Raw genomic sequence first — 17506 nt, forward strand, 5'->3', positions numbered from 1 at the left:
TTGGGAATTATGTGCTGAGAAAGCCCTAACATGATCAGACCAATTAGTGGGAGACCACGTATTAAAAGAAAAAGAAAATGAAAGGCGTATAAGGGGTAGTACTAGGTTGGTAGTACCTCCTTTCAGATTGGATTTTTATTTTGTTTTTGAGTTTCTTTTAAATGATGAAAGGCCCATTTCTGACATTCAGGCTATGTTTGGGAGGGTTTAGGCGGTTTTCTATAAGACTAGTAGACCTGAAGTAATAGAGCTAAATAGACATAAAAACAGAAAGAGCATGAGAAGAGACAAAGGAGAGGGACACGAAAAGTGAGTGTCTGTGAGTAAAAAGAGATGTAAAGAGGGAAGGAGAGAGTGAGGGGGAGAGCTGACGAGACAGTACTGGAGAGGGAAAAGAATAAACAGGGAGTCCAGGAGGGACAGAGAGCGGGAGGGTGAAAAAGAGAGAGATTTAAAGAGAGAGGACAGCCTGTGGAAGTGAGTGAGGGAGACTGGGAGAAAGAAAGAGACATAGTAATTTATTAAAGAAGGGTAGAGAGTGGCAAAGAGGGGAGGAGGGGAAAAGACAGAGAGGAGGACGAGGAAGTGGAAGCAGGACAAACTTTAGTGAAGCACAAGGTACTGACTGCCTAGTCTCTAGCGCTTGAACTGCTGCTGACACTGAGTGAACTAAAGCGCTAGAGGGAACATAAAGTTACTGGACATTGTGTGAGGGGGAAGCTGGCATCAGTGCCAGAGAGGCACAGCCATCCCTTCCTGAGCTGGGATGGGTGCTCTGTAATGACACTTCCCCTAAGTGTGGCAGTGGTGTACAGAGAGGCACATTGAGCAAGAAGTGGAAGGGGTGGGAAGGCCGAGGGAGGGAGGGGGCGTATAAAAACTCCTGACCAGTATGTGCGCCTGGTGGCCAAAGGACCGCATTGATCGAGGTCAGATGCGCAAGCCTGATGTTTTAAAGCGCTTCTGAAACCAGACGAAAGTGAACCCCCCAGAGCCGAGTGAGGGCTTTCCGTTCCTTTGCTGAGGATGGCCGTGCTTCTTGGCACTGTTCTGCTTGTGGCGTGCCTGGCCTCGACGAAAGGTGAGCGCTTACATGCTTTGGTCGTTTTGTTAAACATTTATTCGGTGAGTACAACACGGGCGCAGTTCGGAAAGGAGGTGGGTTTTGATTTTTAAGCCAAATAACTTCAATTCATTTGGGAATTGTGCAACTCCTTGGTCTTAAACTAGGAGTGAGGAGGGAGGATACTATGCCTCACGCATAGTCAGTCAAAGGTAGGGTAGCTCAGTGTACAATGCACGCAATGTGGATATCTATGTGTAACCCGAAGGTAGGGTCACCATGCATCCGGGTTTTGCCGGGACAGTCCCGGTTTTTCACTTGCTGTCCCGGCATATTTTGGCAACATTGGCTTATGTACCGGTTTTTAGAGGGGGGCGGCTGAAAACAGTGAAAGGCACTTTTTTGATGTTCTAAAGATGTGGTAGTTAGCAGATGTTATAAGTAAGCAATGCAATTAAGAGGTATGATGCTGTTTTTCAAAATTACTTATTATTTATTTTCCTAGTGCCTCTTCTGTGTTCTTAAGTTGAAGAGGGCTGTCAATCAGGGGTGCTCAGTTGACGTAAAATTGTAGTCCTTTTTCTATTTTTGCAAAATGTCCCGGTTTTTTGTTCTAAAGATCTGGTCACCCTACCTGAAGGGCACCGTTTGCTGTTTTCGGGATCTCATCCTTCTGTGTCTAGTGGCTAAACTGTTCTTAAAAAATCTGGAATATGAAATGAGCGCTGCGCGCGCTAATTTAAGACCAGGGGCCATATAACACAAAGAGAGGACTGAGTGCGCTAAATTAAGATGCGGTCTCTTCCTGAGTTTTGGGTTAATGGTTTTTCAGCAGGACCAGCTCTGTTGTATCATGTAGACAAGTAAATGGGCACTTGTTGGGGAATTTTTAAGACTTGTGCTGGTTTTGGCAGGAAATGTTGTAGCAACTTTTGTTGACGAGCCTAAACAACAAAACACAGCACAATAAAATACACAAAGCAAAATACAACACAATTAAAACATAAAATGACAACACAACATACATTGCAATAATGCAGCACAGAAACATAACACCAACAAAAAAAACACACCCGCCACAATAATAATCCACACAGTTAGGCACAAACTTTCTCGTCAGACATTGCTTCCTTCAGACACCTGCGTTCTTGATATGGTAGCCAAAGATGTTTACACCAAGAATTAGCTGAAATTACACCCCCACCCCCCTCAGCACTCAAAAATGGTTTTGGCTGCAGCCTCTGCATTCTATTCACAGACTCTGCAATCGACAATAACAATCTCGTTGTTTAAGCAAAATAGTTTGAGTGTGTACACGTAATATGTACAAACAAATCTATAATATTCTGTCCCAGCTACTCACTGACACCCTACCCTCCATCACACCCTGGCACGTGGATCTCATGTCGGGGTCGCGAGGGGTTCCAGCTGCGAACCCTAGCACGCCCCTTGCGACCCCTGACCTCGGACGGGGTGGGTGGGGTGCCTCAATAGAGGGGCAGCTCCTTCATAGTTCGCCCTTACGGATGTCCGTTGGGGCGCCATCTTCTGTGCTCTCAAGTTTTTATTACACTAATAGTGAAGACAATTACATTTTTCACCATTATTGTATTAAAATGGAGTACAATTAGCTGACATAGGACTTTTCCTTTATAGTAAAAATGTTTTTAAGTGTGTTTTGTGTGCGTTTGCAGGTGGGAGTGTGTTTATGTGAGAGTCTGTATGTGTGAATGTGTGTGCGTACGAAAGTGAAGGTCAAAGGGTGTGTGATGTCACTTCCGCTACCCCTTGTATTTTCATGAACTGATGTCCATGCCTGGCATCCGGTTCTATGCAAAACATCTCCTACAGCCATCACAACCATCTACAAGGTACACACCACTACCACTTATAAGAAGCCTACAAGTTCCCCATTGCAAATCCAAGCCTAGAATTATATCCCTACTCCAAACTTCCCCTTTCCAAACCCCTCCCTGTTACTTTGCACATACTCCAAACTCCCCGTTTCCAAACCCCTCCCTATCGTTCTACCCAGTGCTTAATTTGTGCTTGTTGTTTCCGGTGCTGAGCACCGGCACTTATTTCTGAGGGCCGGCTCTTAGTTTTCTGTCTCAAGATGGAGGAAGAGAAAAACGAAAAAGCGTCAGGAAGGGGAAAAGCAGGAAGCTACAAGAGTGAGCTGAAGGGGCAGGGAGTGGCTATAAATGGACTGATGAGGGCCGAGGTAGCTTCAGAATTACGCTGCCTCAGTATTATGTGCTCACACTTTTAATTGCAGCAGCTGCGTGTTTAACAGGAGAGCTTTGAGCACCAGCACCTTTTTATTTACAAATTAAGCACTGATTCTACCCCCAACTCCAAACTCTGCTAAACAAGCATGAGATCAAGAGCACAAACCTAACTCAGCCAATGCAGAATTAAATCCCAAAACACATTTACTAATCAACTAACTACTAATCTTTGGTTCCGGAGCAGCATGCTGATTGCCAAAAAGGTGCTCCAATGCCTCACAGGGGATCGTAAGTGGCATATAAACACATTTCACAATTTTTGAGGCGCTACTGCTACAACAAAAATGTTCTCCTTAAACCATATTGCTGTCTCTTGGTACTACAGTATATTCCTATATGAAAAAAAGGATGACAGTTTGGAGGATGTAGCTACTGTCATCATCTAGAAACTATTACACTCTGTAGTGTGTTAATTATTGCAATGGCTATTTGCATTTGATGAGAAATGTAGACTTATTCCCAGGGCTGGCTTTAGGGCAGTGCAACCGGTGCAGCCGCACCTGCCTCTGACTTTGGTGGCCGGCTTGTGTTTAAAAATAACTTTGGGTTTAAAAGCACATGAACTTCCCTGTGTCCTGCAGTTTTCAGACAACAATAAAAATGTCAAGATAACTCTAGTGACTGATGTTCCTACCAGTGAGACATTGGAAATTTGTCTAGTGCCAGTTTTGGCTGCTCATAAAGTAGTACAGAGGGTTAATGTGCCTGCTGCAAAGAACGTGTAGCATGCAGATCACTGGACCGAGTGTGAGTGAACTATGGGTAGCGCTATAAAAAAATGAAATGGTTGTCAGAGAGGGGCTATGGAAAGAGGAGGTGCACCGTCGGTGGGTGGTAGCGAGGGACTTCATGGAGAAGGAGGTCATTGGGGCACTAGAAAAGATTGTTGCGCCGGGCACCACCAGCGCTAAAGCCGGCCTTGACTATTCCGAATGTTTGCCTGGTTGTTCAGTTCATGATGTGCAATGGAAGATGTAGGCGCTAATGACAGAAAGAGTCAGAAAGAGCTGAGCATTCTGCAATGTAATGGACAAAGTGAGCCGCAAAAATGGCTTAGCGTGTCCTATGCAGGAGTTAGATGACCTTCGAAAAAGAAGCTGAACTTATTGATTGAACTGTGGGGTTTGGTTTTTAGGGAGCAGCTGTGGACTTTAGATCTAGGAGGTCTTGAGCTGGATCCCCGCTTCCCCTTTTCGCGATACTTTGTGATCCAGTGAAGATTACCTCCCGTTCTTGTGCCCTAGTTTGAAGACATCAAAAATTGGGAGATCTAAGGAAAAAAATTGAACTTCTGCATAAGGATGTACACAGTAACTGGATATTACAAGGTCACATTACATAGATCTGAGAAATTACATGGCTTCACTTCGTGTCACCCCATAGTTGGACCACAACCTTGTGACCTTCATATGACCTTGCATTTATCTGGCCATTTTGAAAGGTATATTTTCGATTGGATGTGCGGTATGCTTCTGGTCAGAGTCTGGCTTGAAGTAGTGACCCTGTCGCCACATTGCTCCTTCTCCCATTCTCTTCCTCTCTATCAGCCTTTCTAACAGTGACACCCTCTCTCCTGCTTCTCCTCCCTCTTGGTTACCCTGCAGACAGATGCTGGTCCCTCAGAGGTCCTTCTGCACACCGCAGATGCACATGCCAGGCTGCCTGAAGCTAACCAGTCCACCCCTAGAGATCGTCTTTGTCTCGCAGTGTTGCCCCAGAGCTTCAGAGTGTCTCCAAGTATCACAGTCTCCTGGTGCTCTTGTGTCCAATCGCCTATCTCTTGATCTCCATATCTTCCTTCTCCATGTCTGTCTAGAGTTTGCCTGTGGTCTTCTCTGGGTCTCCCCAGTACTTCCTCAAGTCTCCCAGCATCAGTGCCTACAGGGATCCGTGCCTCCATTATACATGTCTGTCAACGTCCATGTCTCAGTTTCCTTATCTTCCAAGTCCATGTTTACCTAGAGTTTGCCTGTGTTATGCTTTGGATATCCCCAGCATTTCTTGTGTCTCCCAGCGTTAATATCTCGAGGTGTCCATGTCAGCCACTACCCATGACTCTCAGTGTCCATGTCTCAGTATCCATATCTTCTTTGCCCAGGTCTGCCTGGGTTTTACCTGTGTCAGTCTCTAGGTCTCCTTAGAATATCCCAGTATTTCCTGGTGTCTTTCAGTACCAGTGTCTCCAGGTGTCCATGTATCCCACGGTCTATGTGCTTCAGCACCCACGTCTTGGTCTTCATATCTTCAGTGCTTATGTCTACCCAGAATTTTCCTGTGTCAGTCTTTGGACCTCTCCAGAATATCCTAGTATTTCCCTGTGTCTCCCTGTTTAACTCACACACGGTGTCCACATCTCCCACTGTCTCTGTCTTTCAACATCCATGTCTTGATGCCCATATCTTCCATATCCATGCCTAGCCAGAGTTTCTCCGTGTCAGTCTCTGAGTCCCCCCATAATATCTCAGTATTTCCCCATGTCTCCCCGCATCAGTGTCTACAGTGGTCACTGTCTCCCACTATCCACATCCGTGCCTTATGGTCCATATCTTACGTGTCCATGCCTACCTAGAGCTCTTCTGTGCCAGTTTCTGGGTCTCACACCAGAATATCTCAGTATTTTCCAGTGTCTGCAAGAATCACTGTCTCCAGATGGCTGTGTCTCCCATTTATCATGTATCTCTCATAAGTCCATGTCTTAATATTGTTATAGTCCGTGTCCATGTCCATCCAGAGCTTCCCCTGTCACTCCTTGGGTTGCCCTACAATATCCGAGTATGTCCCTGTCTCTCCCAGCCTATGTGTGTCTTCAGGGCTTCCAAGTGTCTCCAGGTGTCAGAGTCTCCTGGTGTCTGTTTCTCCCATTGCTCCTGTCTCTCAGCGCCCATGTCTCGGTGTCCATATCTTTTGTGTCTGTGTCTACCCTGAGTTCCTGTGTGAGTCCCTGGGTCTCCCCAGAATATCCCATTATGTCCCTCTGTCGCCCGGTGTCATTGTCTCCTAGTGTCCATTCCTGCTAATGTCTTTGTCTCCAGGTATACTTTTTCATCATTTGCTACATGTGAACGCGCCAACTTCCACTTCATACAAACATCCTGAAGTTGTGTATTTAATCTGTGCTAATGCGACCCAAGATGCTTTTTATCATCATCTTACATATTTCATATGGTGTGCTATTTTGGTCCATTTTGTTTGTGGAGGTTAGTGCTGATTTATAACATGGGTCAAAATAGAACACAACAACCAATATACATAGTAAACCAGTAGCAATAAATATAGCACACCATAACACATATATAACACACCACAACAAATATATAGCACAGCACTGCAAAAATATAGCACACTACGACCAATATATATAGTTCACCACTAAGGAAATATATAGCATACCACTACAAATATATAGTACACAACTACCAATATATAGTACTCCACTGCAAATATATATAGCACACCTCAACAAATGTATAGCACACAACTACCAATATATAGCACACCACTACCAATATATATAGCACACCACAACAAATATATAGCACACCACTACCAATATATATAGCACACCACTACAAACATATATATAGCACATCACAACAAATATATAGCATACCACTACAAATATATATAGCACACCACTACAAATATATATAGCACATCACTACAAATATATAGCACACCACTACCAATATATAGTACACCACTTCAAATATATAGCACACCACTACAAATATATATAGGACACCACTACAAATATATATAGCACACCACTACAAATATATAGCATACAACTACAAACATATATAACACACCACTACCAATATATATACTACACCACTACCAATACATAATGCACCACTACCAATATATACCAGATGACTACAAATATAGTGCACCACTACAAATATATATAGCGCACCACTACAAATATATATAGCACACCACTACAAATATATAGCACACCACTACATATATATATGTAGTGCACCACTACACATATATAGCACACGACTACAAATATATATAGCACGCCACTACAACTATATTTAGTACACCACTACCAATATGTATAGCACACCATTACAAATATATAGCACACGACTACAAATATATATAGCACGCCACTACAACTATATTTAGTAAACCACTACCAATATGTATAGCACACCATTACAAATATATAGCACACGACTACAAATATATGTAGTGCACCACTACAAATATATATAGTACATAGTACACCACTACACATATATAGTACACCACTACCAATACATATAGTACACCACTACCAATATATATAGTACACCACTACCAATATATAACACATCACTGCAAATATATAACAAAATGACATGTTGATCTTCCTCCATCAGAGAAGAAAGCCTTGAACTGTGGGGGTTCACGGGATTCTGTGTTGACCCTTTTGCACGTTAATCCTTACGATTCCCAGTCTTTTACCCACATTTTGGGCCATCTTGTTTGGGGAAAACCAGATCCAGTCCAATGTTAAAAAGCTCCGGATCACATTCGATGCGCGTCTGACTTTGCTCAACCAGATTAACTCCGATATTAGATCCTGCTTGCATAAACCACGCATGATAACCGTAGTGAACGTGTATTTGCATTGTTGCACAAAGAAAAGGTTCCGAGCACTTTCAGCAAACTAGATTGGGCATTTGCAGCGCCATCTACTTGTGTTCCCCTTAAAAGTGCCTCCCAAAGCTGTCGCCAGTTCAAACGCAGCAGCTGGGCTGGTTCTCAATCCGAAGACGTTCCTGCTTCTATGCCTAATCATGGGCGTCATTTAGAGGTCGCCAGGGTCGCACGACCCCCGGCACTGCCTTAGCGACCCCTGGCACTGCCTTAGCGACCCCTGGCATTGCTTTAGCGACCCTTGCACCGCCTTAGCGACCCTTGGCACTACCTTAGCGACCCCTGGCACTGCTTTAGCGACCCTTGCACTCCCTTATCGACCCTTGGCACTGCCTCAGCAGAGGAGGCAAAATCAGTGCCAGGAACACAGAGGCAGCTCGTCCTCAACGTCAGTTGGGGCTTCACCCTTTGTTTTCCGTCAATTGTTTGTTACACTAATAGTGAATAATAATATATTATTCCCTATTAGTGTAGTAAACATGCAGTACAATTAGCAGAAATTTGCCCTTCCAGCTGAGGTAAGTAAAACATGCTTTTTAAATGTATGGTGCTTGCGTGCTCGCGGGTGAGAGTGTGTTTATATGAGAGAGAGAGTGTGTGTAAGTGTGAATTTGTGCCTATGTGTAAACATCTGTGTATGAGTGAAGGTGGAGGTCAAAGGGTATGCGATGTCACTTCCGCTAACCCTGGCATGTTGGTGAATTGACGTCCATGCCTGGCTTCCGGTCAAACAGATGATTTTATTTAGAACTGTCTTTCTTTTGCTCAAGGCTACATATGATCCACGCCTTAACCACTTAACTCAGAGATGTGCCTATTGCCTGCCTCGGCATAAACGTAGAAGCGAGAAGGCAGCTTTGGTGAACACAGCAACGTGTTGGCGATCTGCTCTTGGAGGCCGAGCGTCTTCAATAGCGGAAGCCAAGCACTGGCAATCTGTACCACTTTCTGTCCACCTCCGAGATTCCTTACCAAAAATCAGGAAGTTAATAAAACCTGGCGCTTTCCAGAGTAGGCGTCGTTTCTGTCCGAGCTTGTTGCCTCCAGAACGTCAGACAGTTGTTTTTTAATTAGGTTTTAATGCCAAGAAACATTTGGGGGAATGTTCACGTATATAAATATGAAAAATGAATTAAATAGCATTTGTGTGCAAATTAGCATAGATTAGTAGCAGTGTACTGGAAAGTTTAGGTAGTCTGGCTCTGGAAGCTGATAAATACATTCGGGTCTTACTCATATATAATTAAGGTCCCTACAGCTAAGCTATGCACGAAATAATGAATGATTCTGATGCCTTTTCATATGTGGTTTTATGACAGCCACTTGCTGCAGTCATAGGCCAGGACCTTCCCCAAAATATGCGTTGCTTTAAATGGGCCGGTCCTGTCCGGCACAGAGTACCAGCACTTTTTTATTTTGAGAGGGAGAGTGCCGGAACTTCTCAAGAGAGGTGTAATACTTTTAATCGGAAAGTGCCAGCACTTTTCAGAAACGAGTAGATATTCTGGACCAGGGCACCTACTCATCTGTGTTTCCATTTGGAGCCCTGGATAGAAGAATAAAGGAGAATCAGGGTCACCAAGGAGCTGGTGGGTTAGGGATGCTCTCAGCTGTCAGCATCATACTCCAGGAGAGGCCTGGACCTCTGAAGCATCCGCCCCAAGTTTAGCGCTGGTAGGAGACACTTCTATTCTCTCAGCAACTACTTCGAAGGCAGTCATGTTTTTGTGCTGAAGCTGCATTTAATTTATTTATTTTCAAGACCATATATTTTAAATAATTGAAGTAAAATTCCTGCTTTTTGTAATAGGCTGATTCCAAAAACCATAGCTATTTCCCAGTCCTACTGCAACGTCAAGAAATCGCATTCCTGTGGATAAGTCCAGTGGAAAAGAGGGGGTGCAAGCGCCATAATTTATAACAAGCATTGCCAAATTCAATAGGTCTGGCTTATAAATGCACTCTCAAAGTAGACCTAAAAGTCGAAGTACGTTAATGATTGCCTCCTACTATCTATGCTGCTGCCAGAGAAAAACACCATAAAGTGTCAAGTTATCCAAGACTTTAATAGCAATGCACTGTCGTATGAATGCCAATTAAAGTTCAAGCCTAGGCAGCTGGATAAATAACAAAAATGATCACAGTTGTGTGGAGGACAAGCACTTTTTGTAAAACACCCAACTTCTGCCCAATCAAAACATGTACTCCTGGCTACCAACATGAGGGCGGAGCCAAAGCCTCTCTCTTTGTGGTTCTCACATAATTGTCTAGCGACAGCTGCGCTGTCTAGCCAGACCGTAAAAAGCATAATGGAAGGAAAAACACCTTTGATTTAAAAACAGTAAACAGTCAATCAGATGATGCATTTATAACATTTTCTATACATATTGCAGCCTCAATTTCCAGTATGTATATCAGTAAGGTTGCAACATTTTACCTTGGGGTCCAGAAAACAAACACCAACCTTAAACAGCAATAAAACCCTTCTTAATTTTCTAGCTCACAATTTATCTAAAGACGGAAAGAGCTCAGCACCCCCTAATGATTCCAAGATTAAATAAAAATCACATAAATGTAGACAATCTGTTTTTAGCGATGCCGTCCTTAATGAATTCCTAGGATGACTCTGACTGGGGAAAGCAACCCAACCAGTCTTTGACCCTTTCTCACTGTGAAGGTGTTTTATTGAGTGAATTCTTTCAACAGATTCACAAGTCCAACTCAATTCACTGTTGTTGAGATCTTGCCAACAGAGAAGAGATATCTTCTTCAAAGGGACCAGCTCTAATCAAGAAAGCATTTTCAGGCCTTTAAACTTGCAGTTAACGTCCAGCATGTGTTATTCACTTCTCTGGGCATATCTTGGCTCATAGACCCCGATGGAACACTTAAAATGTATTCTAGGCATTGTATATTTTACAAATGTACATAACATAGCAAAGGGTATAGCAAGATAAAGCCAACCCACTTTCTCACTTCAACCACATGCACAAATAAGATTCCCTCTTATGAAATAAAATATCCCTCACACACTTTGTGGCATGCTTCATCATTGGGCCTATCTCATTTATTGACATTTATTCTGGATGGGCTCGACCACTGAATGGGCAGTCTCAATATTATAAATAGATATCAGAAGCGTGTTTGGACCGAAATATAAAATTTTCCATAGCAAACTGAATTACTATTTTATTAATGGTTTGTGGGAAATATTTATTTTAGGTGAGGAATGAGTGATGGTAAGATGTTGGGAAGTCAACTAGGTACAGCCCGAACAACAACAGGACCAATACACAGCCCATTTTAGAGCCATTAGACACCATCATCTGAAAAGAAAGAAAACACTGCCCGTCGATCTCAATGCTCATAATGCAACCATCTCAAGATGGTGAATCTCCTTCCTGAAATATCCCATTGCTGCAGCTTGTACCACAACATCTCACAATCCACCAGGTCAAAAGCTTCATGAAAGCCGACAAAGCAAGAGCATAATAATCCACTGACATCTATGGCATCAATCCTAGGGAGAAGCAATGATCCACTGCTGAGTGGCCATCTCAGCTCCACCCTAGTTCTGCTGGGATTAGTTTTTTCTCAGTAAGATGAGATAGGAGAAGCTTTGCATAAATGTTAACAGCTACTTATAAAAGACTTACGAGATGATAGGAGGAGAGCTTTGCTGGGTCACTCTTTTTCAAAGTTGGCTTGATTATGGCTTCTTTCCAAGATTTGTGTATCAACCAATATAATGGAATGGAATGAACAGTGGACCAGAGTGGGGCACTCCACCTATCAACATTGTTGATGCAGGGAGACTCTCATCCTGCATCTGGGCCAAATTCATCAACAGTTGGTGATCTTTATAGAGGCCTCACAGTGCCCCCCTCCTTCACCCTCTAAGCCATGGCATGCCATTGCATGTCTTGCAAAATGTGTGCAATGGCATGGGATAGGAAATAGTTACATGCTAGGGAAAGCCACTCTGCTTTCCCAACAGGCCTCTGCAGCTAGCGGGAGGCCCAACCGTTCAGAGGGGCCCCTTTGAGCCCAAGACCAATGAATAATATTACAATTCGGAGACCCCTGGGTCCTTCATTACATTTTGCAGGGGTACCCCATCATTGTGCGTTAAGCCACTGGATCTTTATACCTGAAGGCAAGAGTTTACTCTCATGTGCTGTCTACATGCATATCAGTGCCGCTGTCTGACCAGTCACTTAACTGATTCGGCTCTTCTTTTTAGCAATGATTTTTTTCAAGAGACCCGTGTAATGTAATGTAAGATAATCAATGTTGGCTTCCCTTATAATGGAAGCATTTCCGGGTTATACTTGACCTGATGCAAAATAAATCACACAGAACACCTCCCAGTTCGTATGCACAAGATTTGAGTTAGGTGTCAGTCAGACTTCTAAAAATCTGGGATAAAATGTACTATTTTTAACAAAATGCAATCTAGTGCAGCAACCAAAACTGCTGTGCTGCGTTGCACGAAAGGGAGTGAGCAGGAGATATGGGGCCAGATGTATCAAAGGGTTTTACCCATTCTGTGTCTATGGGAAAATGTGTTTGTACATATGGCCCACGGTGCTGCTGCTCTCTCCTGGGCGCTGCTGCATTTTCTGGCTGAACCATAGTGCAAAGGTTTCTGTGTAAGCGCAGCATGGGTTTTGTACTGGAAGTCCACCATTCCCACGCACGTACTATGCTCCCACTTACATGTAAATGTTTCCCACTGTGTATGTGTGCTGTGCAGTACAGAACACATGCAAACTTAAAAACATTTGATGAACAGAAATCCTTCTCCTTTTTTGTGCCTGCCTCAAGGAGGTATATTTTTTGGCACAAAGCCATGTCTGCAAATGTTTGTAGGTAGAGCTGTGGGTCAATAACTATGGGTTGTTGCATGCAAACACCCATGCACCACCCAAGGGACAGCCCCCTGATGCAATGCAGCCCACAGTAGTGTATAATGCTACAGTGAGTTACTTTTAGGCACGCTGGAAAGTAAATTCCAAGTTAACAGTCTGCATTGGTTTGCTTCACTTTTAGAGCCTTTGAACCAGCACAAAGTGTCCATAAATCCAGTCCCTGGTTTAAAATTAAGGAGGGGCAGAGGGGCACGTTGGGGGTAATGTTGTTTACAGGCCTGCCTGACAGTTCCTAAGCAAGCTAAACATTATGCTTGAACTATATATGTGGATGAGGAACCATGTAGTGGTGTAACAATAGTCCCCGCAACCCCTGGGTTGCAGATGGGGGGTGGTGGAGCGTGCCGATGGGCCAAGCTCCACAGGCTCCCAACACGCTCTGTCCACGGGCGCAGGCCAGAGGGCTCCTGGTTGGGACCAGGGAATGGGGGCAGGACTGGATATAGGGTGGTCAGTCGGTGTACTGACTTTAGTGCAAGCGCTGTGTTTAGAGTTAACTTATGGTTTAGAAGCACGTGAACTGGCTTGTGCATCCAGCAGAATTCAGGCAACAATAAAAATGTCAGGATAACTCGTGATTAATGTTACTGCTGGTGAGAGATCTGTATTTTGTCTAGTGGCAGCTTTTACTCATCAAGCAGCACAGAGGGATAATGTGCCTGCTGCAAAGAGTGTGTAACCTGCAGATCACTAAACTGTGAGCGGACTATGAGTAGAACTTCAAAAAAGAAAAAGAAATGTGTGTCAGAGAGGGGCTGTGGAGAGTGGCAGTGGGGGGATTCGTGGAGAAGGACGTGATGGGACGCCAAAAAAGGACTGTCGCACTGGGCGCCACCAGGGCTAAAACCGAACCTGCGTGGGGGGGTGGGGGGGGGCCTTGATGTATTTTGCAGAGGTGGGGTCGCGACTCAAGTTTTCTTACGCCACTGGCATAATGGCAATAATATGGGAAACGTGAAACACATATGTTGTGTATAGCTTTCCAAAATAAAGTCAGCTTTCAGCTGCAACCAAGCGCATTCCTGGAGGATGGATTGCCCAAGAAGGAATCATGCACGGCTGGCAAGAGAGGGGAGCACTTGGATTCAGATCCCAGCCCTTCCCACATGAATCCTTCCCAGTGTAAACAGGGATTTCGTATCATTCCTCGTACGCAAGTTTTGCAACAGCTGGAAATTAACAACCTCAGCTAAAGAATCTACCGGGTGCGCCCTTGTTCGCTGGAACTATCTAGAATCTGCAGCACGTCCGTTGTTTACGTCTTTTATCATCTTTAGAGAATAGGAAATGTTTTCCCCCAAGTCCTGGGTGCTCACAAACATTTTCCCAGGGGCCAAAAGGTTTTGTCTGTGATTTGACCGAGGTCTGCATTGATGCAAGCTGCGGGGGGGGGGGGGGGGGGGGGGAAGGGGAGCAGGGACGGTATGGTGAGCTTAGGTAGAGGAAGCAAAGCCCACGTGACTGAATTGTACAATGTGAATCCAGAAAACCTAGTATTAATCCCGGCTTCCCCACTTTACAGAATGATGCGATCTTATACAATTGTTTAATTTCACCTTCCCTTCATTTTCTTCATTATCATATATAAAAGGACATCCAACTACATTACTTCTGGGTGTGCATTGTACTAAACCTTCTCCTGTTTTTGATTTAATAAACCATAATGTTTTTCATGTATAATAGGAGCTCAGCCTAAAAAGTGTACTTAATAACTGACTTGCATCTTAGTTCACTATTAACACTATTGTCAGGGTGGGGGGGGGGGGGGGTGAGGGAGATTGAATGTTTGAAAAAGATTGCTCTTTAAAAATATTTCTCTGCAATGATGTAAGTTGATGTGCTAAGGAGGAAAGGTTGTGCAATCTGGATGTTAATGAAATACAATTTTTAAAATTTAAGGGGACTTTATCATATTTTTACACTTTTGCTGCAAAATATCTGAAACAATAAAGGTGTTTCTGAAGTCAGATGTTGGGTGCAGGATTACCTAGTTACTTCCTTTATGTAACTTCGATTACTGTAATCTTTCAATAAAGGTTTGCCTGTTCACTTAAATTCTTTCTCAATGTTAGTGCTGAGTTGAGTAAACAGCAGCCCAGTGTTGCTGTTTTGCAGTGGGCCACAGGAAACGTCCTGAACAACGCATTGGGAACAACGCAGATGTTTCCCACGCAAGCGTAAGCACGCTTGCCGGAACAACACATGCCTTTTTCTCTGCCTTAACCACGTATGTGCTGAACTATGCCTATGCGTGGTTAAGGCAGAGAAAAAGGCAGAGTGGATCGGTAGAGGACTCGGTCAGGTAAGTGGGGTTGGGGTAGTTTTTAGGGGCAGGGTGGATAAAGGGCTTAGGGTGGTGGTGGGGGGGTTGGCCTATTTTTTTAGGGGCTTAGGGTGGAGGTCACGCAGGGTTGGGGGTAGTTGTTAGGGGTGGTGTAGATAAAGGACTTGGGGGAGGCTCTTTTTTTTTAGAGGCGAAGAGGGGGGATGTTTGGGTTGGCTTTTTTAGGGTGGATCGGACAGTGCACAGTCAGGTAAATGGGGCTGGGGCACGGTTGGGGTAGTTTTTAGGGGTGGGGGTGGACTAAGGGCTTGGGGTGGGGAGGTTGGGCTATTTTTTTAGGGGTGGGGGTAATTTTGTTTTTAGGGCGGGTGGGGGGTCGGGGTAGTTTTGTTTTTAGGGGTGGGGGTAGGAGAGTCAGGGTAGTTTTGTTTTTAAGGGCGGTGGTGGGAGGTCATGGTAGTTTTGTTTTTAGGGCGGTGGGGGGTTCGGGAAGGTTTTGGGGCTCAGGGTGAGTGGGGGGTGTAGGGGTAGTTTTGTTTTTAATGGTGGGGTGGGGGTTGGGTATTTTTGTTTTTAGGGGTGAGTGAGGGTTTTGGGGTAGTTTTGTTTTTAGGGGCAGGGTGGGGGGTCAGGGTAGTTTTGTTTTTAGAGTGGGAGGGGGGTCGTTTTTCTTTTTAGGGTGGGTGGGGAGTCAGGAAGGTTTTAGGGCTCAGGGTGGGTGGGGGTGTTGGGGTAGTTTTGTTTTTAGGGGCAGGGATTGGGGTAGTTTTGTTTTTAGGGGCTGGGGTGCGGGGTCGGGTAGTTTTGATTTTAGGGCGAGTGGGGGATCGGGGAATGTTTTAGAGCTCAGGGTGGGTGGGGGTGTTGGGATAGTTTTGTTTTTAGGGGCACGTGGGGGTTGGGGTAGTTTTGTTTTTAGGGCGGGTGGGGGGTCGGGATAGTTTTGTTTTTAGGGGCGGGGTGGGGAGGTCGGGGTAGTTTTGTTTTTAGGGCAGGTGGGGGGTCGGGTAGTTTAAGTATTAGGAGTGGGGTACTTTTTGGCCTTAGGGTGGATGGGGGGTCGGAGTAGTTTTGTTTTTAGGGGCAGGGTGGGGGAGTCTGAGTAGTTTTGTTTTTAGGGTGGGTGAGGGGTCGGGGTAGTTTAAGTGTTAGGGGTGGGGTACTTTTGGGCCTTGGCATGATAGAACCACGCATGCTGTTCCCACACATGTCTTTACTAGGCGTGCTTTTACAACAAAAAAATCATTGTAAAGGCATGCGTGGTAACAACACGGTCGTTGTTCCGACCGCGTTGTTAAGGCATACGTGGTTCCTGCATAGGTTGTTCCATCATACATTCGTGGGCCACGTGTAAAGGTCAGGCGGGCTGCATGCAGCCACTGGGCCATACTTTGAGTATCACTGCCCTAAGTTTAAAGGGGCCACACAGTGTAGAGAAGAACGTTCTCTTTACTCAGAGCTGCATGTCTAACTTTCCAGACTGTTGCCTTGTTTGATGACGTTGGCTTGGGTTTTGAGAGGTCATCATTCCCCGCCCCCTTAAGTATGTTTTGCACATACGCTGATGTTTTTTTCACTTCACAGTGGCAGAGAGATAACTTATTTGGCTAACTGGAGCAAATTACTGGATCTTGTGACGACTATAATTTTAAGATTTTTTTTTCTCTTAACCATTTCTTCAGCTTCTGTTCTTAGAGCCTGTGTAACGGTAGCTTGTATGAATATTTCTTATTTAATTGATTTGAAACGTTTCAATTTTTTGCACAAATTATTTCAATTTGGTTTAAAAGTAAATGCGATCCTATCGGTCTAGAAAAACGATTGTCAATGAATAATTGCTATTTTAGGGTTTCAGAATAGCAGAAAAAAATGTTATTTGACACACGATTTAAAGCAGGAAAAGAAAAACATGTCGGAGTGTCAGTATCTAAAAGAGGACATTTAGATATTTAGTTGCTATCCAATCATTTGTCCATTAGCACAAGTAGAAAACCCTGTCTCATTTAACATTTTATTCTGGATCCGCCAGTTTTGTTTTTGTCATTCTACTTATAGTCTTGAAATGCCCATCAAGGAAAATGCTGCCAGCCAAAAAGGCATGGCTGAAGGCCAGGGGGCGCTGCAATATGCTATTCCCAATGTTCACCAAAGTCACACTGCAGCATATCACAGTGACCCACCACACAGATGGCACTGTGCCCATGCACTATCCATCATCCATCGGCCCAGTGATGCACAACAATCCGTGCTTACCTCATGTGCAACATCTACTCCTCTTGTGATG

At 44.3% G+C, this 17506-nt stretch overlaps 1 protein-coding gene across 2 annotated transcripts in view; it reads left to right on the plus strand.

Moving 5' to 3' along the window:
- The first annotated feature begins 886 nt into the window (after positions 1 to 886).
- Positions 887 to 17506, plus strand: part of LOC138261417 (V-set and immunoglobulin domain-containing protein 4-like) — an 85481-nt gene continuing 68861 nt past the window's right edge. The window contains exon 1 of one of the 2 annotated variants that reach the window (XM_069210354.1): positions 887 to 1081. In XM_069210354.1, coding sequence (XP_069066455.1) covers positions 1027 to 1081 — 55 coding nt within the window. In that variant the 5' untranslated portion in view covers positions 887 to 1026. The remainder of the gene's footprint in view (positions 1082 to 17506) is intronic. The other variant, XM_069210363.1, reaches the window with a different exon arrangement.

This window comes from Pleurodeles waltl, chromosome 2_1 (genome assembly GCF_031143425.1).
Source record: "Pleurodeles waltl isolate 20211129_DDA chromosome 2_1, aPleWal1.hap1.20221129, whole genome shotgun sequence".
NCBI lineage: Eukaryota > Metazoa > Chordata > Amphibia > Caudata > Salamandridae > Pleurodeles > Pleurodeles waltl.